Source organism: Arachis duranensis, chromosome 9 (genome assembly GCF_000817695.3).
Source record: "Arachis duranensis cultivar V14167 chromosome 9, aradu.V14167.gnm2.J7QH, whole genome shotgun sequence".
NCBI lineage: Eukaryota > Viridiplantae > Streptophyta > Magnoliopsida > Fabales > Fabaceae > Arachis > Arachis duranensis.
In genome coordinates, this window is record NC_029780.3 from 264996 (window position 1) to 282952 (window position 17957).

Genomic DNA, 17957 nt, shown 5'->3' on the forward strand with positions numbered 1-17957 from the left:
ACTTTGATTTTTCATTTGTTAAAAATCTCTCCTTTAAAATTTAACTTTAGTTACCGGTTGTTTAGATAAGTTTGGGTGTCATTCTAATTCAATGAATTAAATTTTTGTTTCGTGTAAGAATTATTATCTTTTTATTAAATTAAATTATGTCTCTGTTGTTTTTGGTTGTTCTATCTCTGTTAAAAAGTATGTAGTATAATAACTGCAGTGGATTCACATTTTATACTGCCATCTGTAGGTAACTGGTGTTGGTATAAATACAGAGTGGGGATTGTTGATGGCAAGTATCTCAGAGGATAATGGAGAAGAGACTCCATTGCAGGTTCCACTCTGCTCCACCATCCCATTAGATAGAAAGAGAGAAAAGCTGTTACTTTAGCAAAACCTTAAAGAAATACTTGTTGATGTGTCAAAACTTAAACTACATCTGTTTTGTTGGCATGCAATAGGTACGTTTGAATGGAGTAGCAACTTTTATTGGTGTAGTTGGGCTTTCTGTGGCTGTTTTAGTGCTAGCAGTCCTCTTGGGCAGGTAATCTTGATTATTATTTGTTTTATTATTATTTTTAAACATTTAATACTGATAGCTCACTAAATAGGCTCAATGCCATCCCTGACTTACAATGTCATGGCTTGAATTCTAGATACTTTTCTGGCCATTCTACTGATGATGATGGAAACGTGGAATTTGTTGCTGGAAAAACTAAAGCAAGTACTGCAGTTGATGGCGTCATCAAAATTTTCACCATTGCAGTAAGTGCGAGTTTGAACTATTTCGTCCATCTTCTTCTTCAAACTTTTAGTAGTTTGAAACTAAATACGGAGCCATGCATGCAGGTTACCATTGTGGTTGTCGCAGTGCCTGAAGGTCTACCTTTGGCTGTTACCTTAACGTAAGCACATGTTGGTAGGTTATTTCTACGACATAGGTGTGATATTATTGTCTTATTTTAATCGTAGTTTTCTTTGTTGCTTTCTATTATAGCCTGGCATACTCAATGCGGAAAATGATGAGAGACAAAGCCCTGGTTAGTATTGTCTAATACCGCCACTATGATATCTTACTGTGCCAATATTTGATGTTTTTTAGAACATCTTTATTCTTTTCTAACCACTAAAGGTTTGCAGGTTCGGAGGCTGTCAGCCTGCGAAACTATGGGATCTGCGACAACAATATGCAGTGATAAGACAGGAACATTGACCTTAAATCAGGCAAGATCCATATATAAATCCCTGAGTAAATTAAAAATTACATATTGCAAATGAATCAAATCTTCAGAAAAGTTATTTAATATATACAACCAATCTTCTATTTAGTTGAGGCGGTTTTGGTTTCAAAACACTTTTGTCATTACAGCTCTACCAAAATTTTCAGTCCACTTGTGGTGTCTGTACTGCTTTCCATCTTTCCATGCTTAATTTGATTTCATACTCTGATTTCCATTGTCCTTTACAAATTGCTGGCTGTTATATTTACAAGGGAAGGATTTATTTATTAAGGATAATATGGAGAAATAGAAGAGAACTCATAACATATCAGTAATTCTACTAGTAGCTTCATCTGTCCTGTTGTTGTCTTGTTGAGATGTGTTCATGTTTTTGTAATAGACATTGTCTATCAAAGGTTTTACAATTTTCCCGTCGACAGGAAAAAAAAGGTTTAAACATATTTGTAACATGTCTACTATTTCATTCCTCCTAATTCCTATGTGTGTGTGTGTGTGTTAAAATCCATCAGTTATCCTTCTCAAAGAATAAAATAAATAGAAGAATCCTTGAGTTATTGTGGTTTGATAATAACTTATTTTGTTTCGTTACAGATGACTGTAGTTGAGGCATATGTTGGAAGGAACAAATTAAATCCACCAGATGACTCATCAAAGTTAAATCCGGAAGTTTTATCCTTGATAAACGAGGGCATTGCCCAGAATACTACTGGAAATGTTTTTGTGCCTAAGGTTTGCCTTCGAACATAATTTAATAAGTGTTTCTAGGATTCCATTTTATGTTGTATAGTTTGGTGCTAATTTATGTGCTCTGCTAATAACAGTATCTTGTGATTCTTCAAGTTGAAAACTTCTTACAGCTTAGACATAATTGTTGATGTCGAGTCATTTAATATTTATTAACCATTACATTTGTGACTGAATTTGGTTTGGTAGGAAGGAGGAGAGGCAGAGATTTCAGGATCTCCTACAGAGAAGGCAATTCTTTCATGGGCAGTAAAGGTACCTTTGCTGTTTTTCCTCTATTATTATTATTGCTCTTCCACGCCTTCCCTCTATTGATTGAAGCTCAACTCGTACATATTGCAGTTGGGTATGAATTTTAGTCTTCTCAGATCAAATACGACAGTTCTCCATGTCTTCCCCTTTAATTCCGAGAAAAAAAGAGGCGGTGTTGCTGTGAAGCTGGTGAGAATTTGATATATTTGTTTGCCATTCATTGTACTTTTGAACTAGTATCAGAGTATGCATCCCTTTAGCTTTTGATGATTAACTTTGCTCGTGAATGAAATGAAGTTATAAAAGTGAAAGTGTTTTCTTTGTTATTATGGTCATATCACGTGCCCGGGATACTTAATTCTTTTATTGATTCATTATATTAATTTTCATCCATCATTTCTTTGGTAATATCTTGATAGGAGGGCTCTGGAGTACATATACATTGGAAAGGAGCTGCAGAAATACTTCTTGGAGCATGTACGCAATATCTTGATTCAGATGGTCATTTGCAATCCATTGAGGGAGAGCAGGTTAGCAGCAATTTCAAGTACTGAGATGAAAATAACTGAAATGAACATTGGAGATAAGGAAAAAAAAAAAATCTTTTGATGGATCGGTATCAATATTTAAGAAACATGGAACGTGATTACCACTAAAATCACCTTATTCTTATCAATTCGATTAGAATGTTGTTTGAAGCAACTTACTCTATGCCAAAGTTTGCAAAATCAGCTAACGTAACAACTGATAATATTTCACAAAGTATAGCAATTGAAAGCAGTTGATAATTTTTCTTTTTCAGCATCTTCCAAGTTGATTAATTATTGTAAAACTTCTTTCAGGTAGCTTTCAAGGAGGCGATTGATAACATGGCTGCTCGCAGCTTGCGTTGTGTTGCCATTGCTTACAGATCATATGAATTAGACAAAGTTCCATCTAATGAAGATGATTTGGAGCAATGGTCGTTACCAGAAAATGATCTTGTTTTGCTTGCTATTGTTGGAATAAAGGTAAAATTCAAGGATAAGTTTTCCTGTCAGTGTTAAACACTTAAACTTGATTGTGTCCGATAAATTTAATATTCATAAGTATTGTTTTAAAAGCTCAAGGCTCTGGGGATGTGTATCTCGTAAATGTATTACGAGATTTGATTTATTTATTTATATTTTTCTGGATGCACTTCGAAATATTTTTTATTATTTGAATGTTGTACTTGGTCCTTATGATATCAAATTAACTCGGTCTATCCTTCATCTAAGCTAAAACTATTCTGTATCTTTAGGATCCTTGTCGCCCTGGTGTCAAAGAAGCAGTGGAACTATGCACTAAAGCTGGTGTCAAGGTAATATATCATTTTGAAGTTTGATGCGTATAGTTTTCATATTGATTAATCAAGGCTCAATTTAATATCTTCATGTTTAGATAGTAGCTAACATGAGAAATTAATTAGTGAGTCTGTTGGGACATGGTTTCAGACTTTATCCCAGCATTAGTGTTAGTTTTACTCCAAAATGTAATAAAAGGAAACACACATCTTACACAATGAAGTATGAATTCACAGGTACGCATGGTTACCGGAGACAACCTTCAAACAGCAAGGGCAATAGCTTTGGAGTGTGGGATACTTACTTCAAATGAGGAAGCTGTTGAACCAGTTATAATTGAAGGGAAGAAATTCCGTGCACTAAGCGAAAAAGAAAGGGAACAGATTGCTAAGAAAATAGCGGTATTCTTTGATACTTTATTCCTTTTCTCTTTTAAAAAATCGTGTACATTAGAGACAAATATTCAAGAAAGGAATTTCCACCACCAGCAACAACAATTAAAGTCTTATTCCACTAAATGAAATCGGTTACAAAGATCAGACAAAATCATAGTACTCTATCCTACTGTATGAAAGAATTTTATTCTTCCATTAATATTCTTAAATGAAGGAATGCTGTCCAAGTTCGTTATATATTTTCTGATTGTGATTATCATAATATATATACAGGTCATGGGGAGGTCTTCTCCTAATGACAAGCTTTTGCTTGTGCAAGCTCTACGTAAAGGAGGTGAAGTTGTTGCCGTCACAGGAGATGGAACCAATGATGCCCCTGCACTTCACGAGGTCTGTCTTATTCCTTAGTTTCATCCATATAACATTCTAGGATATAGATTCTTGCAATTATTATAGGTGTTCTGGCTAGTTGGTGTTCAAGTTTAACTTCTGTCTTTGGGCCATCATTATTTGATTACACAGTCATGGTCCATTTTCCATGAATTTAAATTAGTTTCCTTATAAATTTGTATAGTTGATCTTGTTTTTTATTATTTTGTATTTTAGGCAGATATTGGTCTTTCTATGGGCATCCAAGGAACTGAAGTTGCAAAAGAAAGCTCAGATATTATAATCCTGGATGATAACTTTGCGTCAGTAGTAAAGGTAAGTGTTTTATTTATTGGATTGAACATCTATTATATATAACATGTCCATTAGTATTGGTTTACCACAGTTTGCTTTTGGCCCTTTAGGCATAAATATAATTCACCATAAAGTTTTGCTTACCATGGCTAAGAAACATGGCAATTTTGCTGATGCACTGGGACAATTAGAATTTGACTTAACGGGAAATTTATTCCACTAAGACAGTAGGTGGATTGGTCCAATGCTAAGAACTCCTTTTCACCCTGTGTAGGTTGTCCGGTGGGGACGTTCTGTTTATGCAAATATTCAGAAATTCATCCAATTCCAGCTTACTGTTAATGTTGCTGCTCTTGTAATTAATGTTGTTGCAGCAATATCCTCTGGTGATGTTCCTTTGAATGCAGTACAGGTAACCTACTCTATCTCTCTTATCTCTCTATGACTCTATCTCTCTTCTGTCGGGCGTAATATTATTTTGACTCAACAATTCAACATCTACTTTAGACTCTAAAGCAAGATAAACAGATGAATAATTGTTTGCGCATGCTGATGGGATAACTTCCTGAATCTTGAGTGTTGTGACATACATAAAAATATCAAATCATGTAAGACACTAGTTGCCAGTGTATGGGAGAAGATGCTGTCTAATTTGTTTACGCTAAAAAGCCACCAAAAGCAAAACTCTACATGATTTACGATCGTAGTTCAGATTTTTCTTTTGGTTGGCTACTTTTCTGGCTTCAACTTAAAAATTCACGTGTCAGCGTTTAGCATTAAAACCCACGAGCTGGTCAACTGGCTGTATTACATATACTGCATGCATCACGGCTGAATTAAAGATGTATGTGTTGGTTTTTGATGTACATTCTTTTTGGTACATACAGCTTCTGTGGGTCAACCTTATCATGGACACACTTGGGGCGCTTGCACTGGCCACTGAACCACCAGCGGACAGCCTTATGCGCAGAGCACCTGTTGGGCGAAGGTTTGTATATGTTTTGATTGGTTGGTTTTCTCATGAAGAGTAGTCTAATACTCCATTTTATGTTTTTCACTTTTTTGGCTTTTTTGCTACAATATTCAGATACATCATTTAAAAAATTGTACCAAAAAGTAATGCCAGATAAAAGGATATGAAGAATATTTGTTTAACGTATTCTTGCGGCATAAGTAATGCACTGAGCGGGCGCTTAAGTGCATACATACATATGCGCCTTCTATTTATTTGATTTTAGTTGTAATATATATCATGACGAATTCAAGGATGCTTTAGGGGGACAAAAAGAATATCAATCTAGTGCTCTATATTATTTTATCATGGCCTTATGTTGTCTTTCAGGGAACCTCTTATAACGAATGTCATGTGGAGAAACTTGGTTGTACAGGTAATTGTTTTTCTTAATTTTTAATTTTTATTTATTTTTTGTTTGGTGTTGTAAGAGACTTCTTGTAGTTCCTAATCATATATCCTCTAATGGCATTACTTGTCATCACAGGCTGTCTATCAAGTTACTGTTCTTCTTGTTCTGAACTTTGCTGGTGAAAGTTTCATACCTAAGCAAGAAACTAAATCCCTTGACAGTCAAACCAAGAACACGTTAATATTCAATGCATTCGTCCTGTGCCAAGTAAGTAGATTTTAAAAGTGAGAATGGTGTGTATAACTTAATTTTGATGTACTCATTTAGTATCTAACTCCATTCGATAATAATGAGATCCAAATTAAATACACCAAATTCTATCACTATTTTTATAAAATCTAAATATAAAAATTTGTGTTGTTTCTTTTGTCAATGTGAAGGTTCAATTTTTTTAAATTTACTTATATGTTAAAATATATAATTGTTAATTGATCATAATAAATGTTGGTAAATATAACATAATATAAAATATAAGGAATTATTAAATCTTTTAACAAGCGTAATAATTATAAGTCTCAACTATCTACTCTACTAGAAAGAAACATTAATTTAAAAACTTGAAGAAACCATATACTCTACTAGAAAAAGTCTACATAAGTGTCGTGTGCAGTATTTATCAAGTGTAAATAATTTCTAAAACCTTTTAGAAAGAAAAAAAAAAAGTAAAAGAAACTATGCTGGTGGTCGGTTAAAAATGACCGCACTGCATATAATGTAGACATAAGCATCCTTGCTGGTGACAAATTAAATGTTTTTCAACTTACAGATATTCAACGAGTTCAATGCTCGGAAACCAGAAGGAATGAATGTATTCCAAGGGGTGACTAAGAACCGTCTATTCATGGGAATTGTTGGAATGACCTTTATCCTTCAGGTTAACAGCCATCATTTTGTTATTTTAATGATTAATTTGTCAACATTTGCATGTTTTTCTCACATTATCGTACTTAAAACCGTAGATAATTATCATCGAGTTCCTTGGAAAGTTCACCAAAACAGTGAAACTTGATTGGAAGCTGTGGATTGCTTCTCTTGTTATTGGCATTGTCAGGTTAGTTTACTCATCCTGCAGTAATTTCTGATTATAATAGTTATGGAAACTTTGCAACACATTTTAGTACTCTTATGGAGACTGTTCATGACCCAGATTAGCCGAAAACTCGGTCTGGTCTAAAATTTTTGGAATCAATTATATTTAAGTAAACAATTTTTGCATGCAATATTTTGGTCGCGTCTGGGTTATAGTACTAGTTGGTTTAATCCTACCTCTGAAAACATTCAAGCGCAAAAAATTATGCATGTGCTAAAAAATATTAAAGTGGAGAATTCCCTTTGTGGGACAAAGTCATAACGAGTGCTTTTGCCAATCACACAGCTGGCCTCTTGCTGTTGCCGGAAAACTCATTCCGGTTCCCAAAACACCATTGTCACGCTGCTTAGCCAAGCCACTTAGAAGATGGAGAAGGTCTCGCGCACAAAGTCAACTGAACACCCCCAGCATTAATTTTTCACGTTAAGCTAACTCCTGACAAGAAAAGCAACTATACTTCAGCATTACTACTAATTAATCCCTCCTTGTATTTTCAATGTGTTTAACTGTATATTAAATGTATCATTAGCCATCATCATTTCACAATGTCCCGAAGAGATTGAAACGCAAGTATGGCAACGATTTAAAGTGTTGTGCCTTTTCCTTTTCTAATACTTATGGGTGAAGATGTACATTATAACATTTCTAGATAATGTTAGAATTACTAGCTGCTAGTTCATGAATATTTTGTGCCGTCATGTCCATGAAGCGATCCGTTAGCCCAAGAAAGAAAAAGAAAACGGGTATTTGTACATCAGCCATTCACATTCATCCATCGTGCCCTCAATCGGTATTATAAAATTGAGATGTATAAAATTAAATTAAACCCAATTCACATTCATCCATCTTTTTTGGTTTTTAGCATCACAATTCCTATAATTGCCTACCGAAATACAATCGCTTTAAAATACATGTAACTTAAACTTGCAAATATGAAATACAAACGCCGGGATGGAATTAATAAACCTATCGAATATTTATTGATAAATCCATCCAATTTACCGAATAAAACTACCTATTTCGTTATGGCGTGTTACTCACTTGCAAGTCCAAAAAATAAGAAAGGAAAGGAAATTCTCATAACGTGCTGTTCATTTGTTCAATTCTGTTGGGCGAGGGAAGAAAAGAAAAACATGCTGCGACGCAGGTTTATTGAGGCAATGCGTCGAGCACCTTCTGCCCACCTCCGTTTCAGATTCCTTTGCACCCAATCACCGCGAGAGTTCTCCGAAAGCGATTCCGAGAGCCCTCAGAACTCAGAGAGCTTGTCTAGAAGGATCGAGAAGCTTCGGAAAGGGGAGGCTGTTGGGTCTGCCTTCCGCACTTGGATGGGCGATGGATTCCCCGTTCACAGAGGCCATGTCTTCCACGCCATCAACCGTCTTCGCAAGCTCAACATGAACAAACGCGCACTTGAGGTAACAACCAATCATTATTGCTTCCAAAAATGTGATTTTTACTTCCAAAAACCTTCCCTTAAGTTGAACTCATGTTACAATTATTGTAGGTGATGGAATGGGTGATCCGAGAGAGGCCCTATAGGCCTAGGGAACTTGATTACTCTTATCTTGTCGAATTCACAATTAAGCTTCATGGGATTGAACATGGTGAGAAGCTCTTCCCTCGAATTCCACCTGAGTTTCAGAATGAGTTGCTATACAACAATCTGGTCATTGCAATGCTGGATAAAGGTGTCATAAGGCTTTCACTTGACTACATGAAGAAAATGAGGGAGCTGGCTTATCCCATCTCACATTTGGTCTTCAACCGCCTCATAATCCTGCATTCCTCTCCCTCCAGGAAGAAGTTGATTCCGAAATTGCTCACGCAGATGAAGGCAGATAAGGTCACCCCCCACGTGTCCACCTACAATATTCTGATGAAAATAGAAGCCAATGAACATGATCTTGAAGCCTTGGTAAAGGTCTTTGCTCAGATGAAGAAGGCACAGGTTGAACCCAACGAGATCTCTTACTGCATTTTAGCTATTGCTCATGCAGTGGCAAGGCTGTATACTGCAACTGAAGCATATGTTCAAGCTGTGGAAAAGTCTATTACAGGGAACAATTGGTCAACATTCGATGTTCTACTTGTATTGTATGGATATTTGGGGAGCCCAAAGGAGCTAGAAAGAGTTTGGGGAATCATTCAGGAACTCCCCTTGGTTAGATCGAAAAGTTACATGTTAGCTATTGAAGCATTTGGTAGAATCGGACATCTGAACCGTGCTGAAGAACTTTGGTTAGAAATGGAAACTAGAAAAGGGTTGAAATCCGTAGAGCAATTCAATTCGATGATGTCTGTATATTGCAAGCATGGATTGGTTGATAAAGCAACTAGGTTGTATAGAAACATGAAGGCAAATGGGTGCAAACCAAATGCAATAACTTATCGTCAACTTGCTCTGGGTTGCTTGAAATCTGGTTTGATAGAGCAAGGTTTAAAGACATTAGACTTGGGCATGGGGATGAAAATTAGTAAGAGGGTTAGAAATTCAACCCCATGGTTGGAGACCACCCTTTCAATTGTTGAGATTTTTGCAGAGAAAGGTGATGTTGAAAATGCTGAGAGATTGTTTGAAGAATTTCACAAGGCTAAGTATTGTAGGTATACTTTTGTATATAATACCCTTATTAAGGCTTATGTAAAAGCCAAGATTTATGATCCAAATTTTTTAAGAAGGATGATCCTCGGAGGAGCTAGGCCAGATGCTGAAACTTATAGTCTCTTGAAAGTTGCTGAGCAGTTTAGGACCTGATTTTGATTATTAATTCTTGAAAAAGTAGTGTATCTTTTTGTTGTAATTGTTTATAAGTTACAAGTATATTGTATTGAGTACGGCACAAAAGTTAATAAGATGGAAGAGATATTATTAGAGAACATCTAGCATTGTTTGAGGAAGCGCCTTTTGTTTAATTCTCTAATACTCTCTTTGTTATATATTGATAAGTCATTTTCTTTTTAATATATTAACAAATGAATGTATCTAATTGTAACTTATATTCACATCCATTGATTTACAACTATACTGAAATTATCCATAAAAAATAGAGAATATAAGATAATCATGGTTTGATTGATTTGATATGTGCTAATATATAGGTAATAACCCGAAACAAAAATGTAAGAAAATATATCATACATATGCACTAAGATATCCATCCAAAAACATATTATCAACTTCGTCTCTATTTTGTAAACAAAAATTATTGCTTCAGTTTCACCAATTATGAAAAATAACTTATGAGGCAAGCATTATTTTACAGATACCATGAACTGAAAGCCCTGTGTACACATTAAATAAAAATAACTCCAGTCTTGTGAACACCTCTCTCCCATTTTTTGGTGAAAGCTCAAAACAATTTAGAAGCAAAAAAGAAAAGGAAAAGGAAAAAAAGAACCTTAAGCCCTTAACGCTTAATACTCCCTAATGAGTAGTTTTGGAAAGCAACAAGACCTTTTGAAGGTTTCTGATATAACATTTTTGTTACCAGCTTCTTCAAATGTCTTCACTGGAAAACTAGCAGTAACAAGAATAGGCAAAATGGTTCTTCTTGGATACATATGGAGACAGGAAATTGGAGGCAGAAGCAGATGAATCTTGAATATCAGCTGGAACCAATATCTGAGTTTTACCAGCACCAATTCTCTTACCAGCTACATTTGCATACAATAGACCCGAGATTGCTGGTACGAAAACATCACTTTGAGAACTTATATAGAAGTCGATCACCTTCTCCAATTCAGAATCTTGAGAATCTAAGAACTTTGTCTTCTTATCCGCGGGCATTATGGCTTTCTGCAACAGTTCAGAGAGAGCTTTTTAAATTCCAAGTAAAAAATTCGAGCACTTCCGCAATTCAATCAAAGAAGAATTGTGTTTAGAGGAGTTTAAGGAAGAATGATAGTCACACCTTTGTATATGTTTTAGGAAACAAATCCTTCAGAGAATCAAGGCTGCTATCCCACCTTGATTCAGTCACATAAATTGTGGTATCCTTGTTGAAACCAATTTTCCTCAAGAACACCGCGATTTCTTGTGCATTGTAGCAGCTCTTTTCTCCATCATTATCAGGTCGGCAACCCTTCTTATCCAACATCTCAACCCTCAAATCTACAGCAATAAATTGGCCGTCTGTCTTCCGGCTTAAAGTTTTAAGTCTTTCGACCATTGAGTCAACAAGGTCACGAATTTCCGGCTGCAACTCTAAACTTCCAAACATTGCTAAGCAAGCAACAGAATCAGTGTCACCTTTTTTCCCTAATAAGTTGCAAGCCTTATATTTCCCTTTGACCTGTAAATTGGTTCAACATGTGTAGCTATATAGTCTTCTGTAACCCGGTTAGGGACCTTTACCACAGCAATGTTCTTTGTTGATATTTGATCAGGAAGATTCTTTACCACGGCGACAACTCCCTCCATGCTTCTCATGAATACATCAAGATCATAAATGTCCTCAAAGTTCCTGTGCCATATATTATATTAGCCTTGAATGACAAATCAGAAAATTGCAGCTCATTTAATCGATCATTTCTCAAATTTTAAACCATAAACTTGGCCAGCATGACTCAGAAAATTGGTAAACAATTTCCTCCCTGCTCATTTCTTATATCCTAATCTCTTAGAAAATGGAAGTCAGCACTAACTAACCTCTTGTCACCCGGTTGGCTTCCTCGGATGTCAGGGATCACTAGGGTTGCCCCAAGACTTCTGGCAACAATCACTGCATCTGCTATCTGAACAATGCAATACCACAAAATTACCAAATCATAATAACAGAACAGCAAAACCATCATTCATAGTATATGGTGTAATATTGTACATTATTTTACCATTTAATTGCTAAAATCATACACAAAAATGTCAATCTTTGTTTTGGTAGGGAAGAGAGTTCATTATAAAAGGGATAATATTGCTGACATTTAACAAATTCATGCACATGTTTACACATTACTGATACAAAATCGCCTCCTCAACAAGTTAAACAAAATGCTTGAACGATTGAAATGGTACCTGAGATATATGGTACTCCGGCCCATTTGTTAATGAAAAAGTAACATACCCCTCACTCTGCACCCCCATATCTGCCAACCATTTTCAAAACATGAATCAACAAGGACATAAAGATTGAGGCCATGTTTACATGCTAATTAATACTCATTTTGCTCCAGCTAAAATCGATTTACTAATATACAAAATCTCCAAAGTAACATATATTTTGGAGTAGAGCGGGTCGAATACATGATAAATGATACAAGTTCCTAAATAACTTGCTAGTCTTTAGAATCAAACCTTACCAGACGGTTTAACCCAACATGCTTTTAGCTCATCGGCATCTCCCTTATAAAGACCTAAATTCTTTCTTACATGAGTTCCATCGAACTTTCCACTTTCGAAGCTGACTTCATCCGTTACTCCGGGAAGTTTGTCCTTGCAAATCAAATATAACATCAACAATAAATGAATAAATAGATTGTAGTTATGATTAAATCATTGTGTGCTACTTAACTTCAGAATCCAATAAATGATTAATCCACATCCCAAAAGCTACTTAGCTTTAAGTTCAGCTGATGTGAATTCAATTCACAATTTTATTGGAAACATTATCTCCCTTAATAGTCAAACATTGTCTCCTAGTTTTAAAACTAAGGATCTACCTTATCCACAAGCTAAGCAATGTTGTATATATACACAAATGTGTTCAAATTTCACTTAATCCCTTTTTCAGCTCAGATCCTCAGCTATTCATTTCACAGTAACTTAGTAGCAGATGGATTAGTATATATGGATTGCTAGCTCTACAATACAACCATAAAATCTGTGAATTCTTTGAGTAAAGATGAAAAGCGGAAAAGCAAAAAGATAAAGAGAAAACAAGTTCCCTTCAACTTCATGCTTCCCCCCCCCCCCCCCAAAAAAACAGAAAAAAAAGTTTTTTTTTGAACAATTTTTGGCAAAAGGTGAGAGATAAGAGATATTCTTACTTGAACAGCATCAAAATGGTCTCTTTTGATCATATGAATGAGCATAACAAACATAGCAAGGGTGAGAATACCAGCCACCACTTGCCTCAAATCCACACCAAACATGTCTGTGTTTTGGATCTTTGCAGTGGAAGATTTAGTTCAGAAGAGGAATGTGAGAATGAAGAAGAAGATATTTGGCAGCAAAAATTGAAGCTTTAACAAGAAAGAGGAGTGAGAGAGAAACAGAAAGAAACCCACCCCCCAAGTTGGTGTGATTTGCAGTGCTGTCTTCTTACAACTTACACACCACCGACACTTCTCACAACATTATGTGCTTCCTAGATTTAACTAACATAATAAAAGTACAAAACCAAATTGTTTAGTTGGGTTTGAACTCATTTGTCCGCTTAACCAGTTACAAAATTTTAAATCAATTTTAAATCTTATATTTTATACGTAATAATTTATTGGTCAATAATAAATTTTTTAAATAAAATTTAAATATATAACAAATTAAAAATGTTGATAAATTTAATTTTTCAATTTAACAGGCAGTTACAAAAATTTACAGGTTAACTTTTGAACTATACAAACAATTACTTCTTTTATATCTTCATTTTCTTTCTATTTAAAAACTAATTATATATCTTACAAAAATGTCTAAATACATTAATGATTTTAATTCATGAATTTGTTCAAATGAACTTTATTTTGGACGGAAGGAAGCATTATACATTTTATTTTTCGCCCTTTAATTTAGATTGTCTTAATTTTATTATCTTTATAGAAAAAATGTTAAGTGTATTGAGAATACTAGTATTTTAGTTATTTTAACCGTTGATTTTAATTAATATATATTATATATATCTTTTATAATTTAGATCAACGATTAAAACAAACACTAATATTTTCGGTACGCTTAAAATTCTTTCTATATTATATACATTAGAATTTTACTGGATCTAGAAAAAGAAAAAGAAAAAAGTGGTTAGATAACATGTCTTTGTATAAAGAATAAAAAATAAAAAAAAATTGGATAACATGTTGAGAATAAGAGCCGTTGATAAAAACAAATGGACAATTCTGGACAGTTATCATTCATCCCAATTTTCAAGCTCCAGATCCTAAACACGTAGCCACAAATTCAAAAACATCATTTTTTTTAATTGATTGAAAAATGGCAATTTGAAATCTACAATTGATAATAAAAATCTTACTAACAAAAAATTACAGTAATACTCCTATGCTTCAATAATTCAAACATTGATACATATACGACCAAACATATAAAAAGGGAATAATATTCTTTCTTTTCCTTTTTGTTTATATTATTGTCATTTGTTGATATTACATTGTTATGTAGCATGTGGGTGTATAATTCCAATTTTAGATTGATTCATATTTTACTTACGATTCATAATTTATAATTTCTATGTAACATAATTCGAATTATACTATTAGTAATTTGAAATTAGCCAATTTAAATTACTATAGATTACGTGTGTAATTCGAATCAACTTGATTCGACTTAGTGTTTGTGTGTAATTTGAATTAGCGTGATTCGAATTACATTAAATGTATAATTCGAATTACATAAAAATGTGTATCTGATTCATTTATGAATCATTTTTTTTCGTTGATTTGTGAAATTTTGATGTTTTATTGGCTTATATGAAACATTTATCCTTTTTTTGTATATTTTTTTTACTATTTTAACAGCCTACAAAGTACAAATAATTATTAGCTAGTTAGTGGTATAAAGTAGGGGTGTTCATGACCCAGACCGATTCGACCCAGCTCCAAATCTTTTAGGGACTAATTTGGTGTGATTTTATTGGGTTTAGGGTCGGATAAGGGTCTCAAAAATAGACCCGGTCATTATTTCGAGTCAGGTCCGGACCATAGCTCAGGTCACTCGAACTCGACTCGGTGGCTCGGTTATCATACACAATTTATATTTTATGTTATTAGTGATGGATTATGGCTATTCTTATGTGAAATTTAAGTATTGTAAACCTTAATATTTTATGTTATTAGTCATTATAAGACTATAAGTTAATGTTTTATGTTTAAAATGCATAAGACTTTAGACTAATGCATAATATTGTATTATTTGTATTGATTTAAATATTTGGTGCTATTAGACAATATTAGTATTGATTGTGGTTATGCTTTAATTTTAGAGAAGGGTTGGTTCTTATTATATTTTTCTAAGTGAATTTTACCATGTCAAATAATAGTTGGAGTCTTGAAAATTTAGATATTTTCACATGCTGGCTTACACGGAGATAATGTTAACGACCCGGTTTTCACCCGATTTTTTATTCGATATAATCGTGGCTCGAAAGTGTGTAAATTTCATCGAATCTACAGTCGGATTTGAGTCTAACAAATAGACCTGATATATATTTCGAATTTATGTCACATCAAATCCGATTTCACTCTGTCATAAACACCCCTAGTAAAAAGTAATAAAGTTTAAGTTTCCTAAACTTTAACTATACAAAAAAAAAAAGTGGTATAAAAGTTTAAACTTAATTAGCACATAGACTGAAAATTTTGTTAACTCCTATAGTAATACTACTTAATTAAACAAAAGAATGATAGGGTTCACGATAAACCTGAGTTTATAGATAGTAACATTAAATTTGATTTTGGTAGAGGTGTGAGGGGTCAAGCAAAGTGATGATAAAAAATGTATCCATCAACAAAGACATCACAACCTTTTGTATAGTAGTCATAAAAAATGTCTTGTGTATATCTAGTTTTCAAGAAGATGAATAATTAGATATCCATCTAATCCGCCACAAAGAATGGCTTTTAAGTTTTAAGTCTACCGCTAAATCCTCGCTCTCAATTCTAATTTGTTTGTAGAAAATTATTTTGGTGTTATTATTCACAGGAAAATGTGATGTTGTTAATAGTTTATTACTACTTGATACATGATTATTCTATAGTTGAAACTTGAAAGAAAACAAAGTAAACAATCCTTAATAGTAATTTAATTTGTGGCAGTTACGTGATTCGTTTTTATTTATTCATTTATCCTTATTAATATTAGACTATTAGTTTGTTTTATGCTACCATTATCAATACTTCTTAAATATATTTTTTTAAATAAACTCACATTTATATATACTAGTGTATCAATAGGCATTAATATGTCTAATGACAAGTAATTTATAATTTAATTAAAAAATTTTGGTTCAAATTTTAAAATAAAGCAGTATTTTTTAGGAATTGATTTAATATAATAAGTATATATAGATATATTATTTTTGAGAGATAGTATCTTCATATTATAATTTTTATTTAGATGTTTGATGAAATAGATATAATAAACTTAATTTTTTTTTCAATGGAGACAAATAGAAAAGCTATCACATTAAATAAAAAAAGTAAAAATAAATAACTATTTTAATTTCCACTTTATCGATAAATTAATGGGTGAAGTTATTGCATACACATGATCCATGATATTGATATTTATATCTTAAATAATTAATTTCTTAATATAAATAATATATAGTTGGGAATATGCATAAAGAGCTAAGTCTATAATTGAGAGCGGCCGTCAAATCCAAGCTAAGAGAGGAGCACATGAAAAATGTAAGTTTAGGGCCACAAAAATGTCCTATTGTCCCTTTTTTAATTTGGAAAAATATGGGGAGTCAATATAATCAATGTATAGTGAGAATATTTTTATAATTAAAACTAAATGATAATTAAATTAATTAATTAATATTTATTTTTAATTTTAAATTCAATCCAAATAAATAATTTATTATACGTATTGTATGAATATTCTATTAATTCTTTGGCAAAATTCTTTCAATTTTTATATTGGAGATAGACCGAAGTTTTTACTGAAATTGGAGCTAGATATGTTATTTTTGGACGTGAAAGACAATAATAAACAAATCGAAAGGTCGTATTTAAAAATTGTAAATTAAATTTTTAGATTTGAATTTTAAATTTTTTTTTTTACAAAATCTATTCACTGATTTGTTTTTTCTTTAAATAAAAGAATTTATCCTACATAAATTGAAGGCTCAGTTTTATTTTTTTCTAAATTTGAATTTACTTCCTCACAAATCAAATGCTCAATTTTTTTATGCCAACTAATTTGAGCTTCTGATTTATAATTTGAAATTAAAAAAATATATCAATATTAATAAAAAATACACTACTAATTTATAACTGAGCACAATACATGCTCATTCTCTATTACTAAAAAAATGAATTCCCATTGTCCATTTGTTCCTTCTTTTGCTTAAGGTTGCATATTCAATTGTATAATTAGAACGTAGATATGGTTTATTTTAACAATGTGGAAATAATTTTGCACTTTGCGGATGTAGTTAAAAATGACAGTAGAAATTATTAGGTTAAAAATGATATAAAAACTAAGATGCATTAATTAACTTGATGTGAAATTGATAGTTGTCGTTAAATAATTTAATTAAATTGTCATCTAATAACTTTTAACGGTTAATTTTATATAAAATTAACTGTACTGAATTTTTACCTAAAAATATTATAAATATGTGTTACAGATATTTTTTAGAGATAAATAGGAGGACAATTATATTAGTCATTATTTATCTTGCTCTGAACTATGATAGATTACACACGTGGTTATTGGTAATGACCATTATTATTAGAATATAATAATTATAATGACAATTTAGGACAATATATACGACATTACTGCATCATTTTTTCCTAGAGCATGATATTATGAATTTATGATTGTTATTATGAAAATTATATTGGTCCATCTTTCATTCTTTCTATCTTATCTGCATCGTTCCTTTTAGATTTTCCAAAAATAAAAAGAAAGAAAG

General features: G+C 32.8%; 3 protein-coding genes across 3 annotated transcripts in view; 2 read left to right on the plus strand and 1 right to left on the minus strand.

Moving 5' to 3' along the window:
* LOC107463682 (calcium-transporting ATPase 9, plasma membrane-type) overlaps positions 1-7826 on the plus strand; it is a 13142-nt gene extending 5316 nt beyond the window's left edge. The window contains exons 14-35 of the mRNA XM_021132157.2: positions 239-322; positions 450-532; positions 645-753; positions 838-893; positions 986-1028; positions 1129-1212; positions 1821-1958; positions 2163-2228; positions 2316-2414; positions 2645-2755; positions 3068-3235; positions 3508-3567; positions 3787-3951; positions 4219-4335; positions 4552-4650; positions 4904-5041; positions 5517-5617; positions 5972-6017; positions 6129-6260; positions 6820-6927; positions 7013-7104; positions 7429-7826. Of these exons, the coding sequence (XP_020987816.1) occupies positions 239-322; positions 450-532; positions 645-753; positions 838-893; positions 986-1028; positions 1129-1212; positions 1821-1958; positions 2163-2228; positions 2316-2414; positions 2645-2755; positions 3068-3235; positions 3508-3567; positions 3787-3951; positions 4219-4335; positions 4552-4650; positions 4904-5041; positions 5517-5617; positions 5972-6017; positions 6129-6260; positions 6820-6927; positions 7013-7104; positions 7429-7570 (2241 nt within the window). The 3' untranslated portion in view covers positions 7571-7826. The remainder of the gene's footprint in view (positions 1-238; positions 323-449; positions 533-644; positions 754-837; positions 894-985; positions 1029-1128; positions 1213-1820; positions 1959-2162; positions 2229-2315; positions 2415-2644; positions 2756-3067; positions 3236-3507; positions 3568-3786; positions 3952-4218; positions 4336-4551; positions 4651-4903; positions 5042-5516; positions 5618-5971; positions 6018-6128; positions 6261-6819; positions 6928-7012; positions 7105-7428) is intronic.
* Positions 7827-7963: 137 nt separating this feature from the next.
* Positions 7964-10016, plus strand: LOC107463702 (pentatricopeptide repeat-containing protein At1g07590, mitochondrial). The gene is made up of 2 exons (XM_016082557.3): positions 7964-8561; positions 8651-10016. Exons 1-2 carry the CDS (start codon positions 8076-8078, stop codon positions 9899-9901), a joined length of 1737 nt encoding a protein of 578 aa, XP_015938043.1. The 5' UTR covers positions 7964-8075; the 3' UTR covers positions 9902-10016.
* Positions 10017-10300: 284 nt separating this feature from the next.
* On the minus strand, positions 10301-13441 carry LOC107463692 (protein MANNAN SYNTHESIS-RELATED 1). Its single transcript, XM_016082547.3, is given in 7 exon segments — positions 10301-10942; positions 11058-11407; positions 11410-11609; positions 11795-11880; positions 12158-12228; positions 12442-12574; positions 13129-13441. Coding segments are annotated over 7 exon segments (1224 nt in total). The 5' UTR covers positions 13234-13441; the 3' UTR covers positions 10301-10663.
* Positions 13442-17957: the final 4516 nt, after the last annotated feature.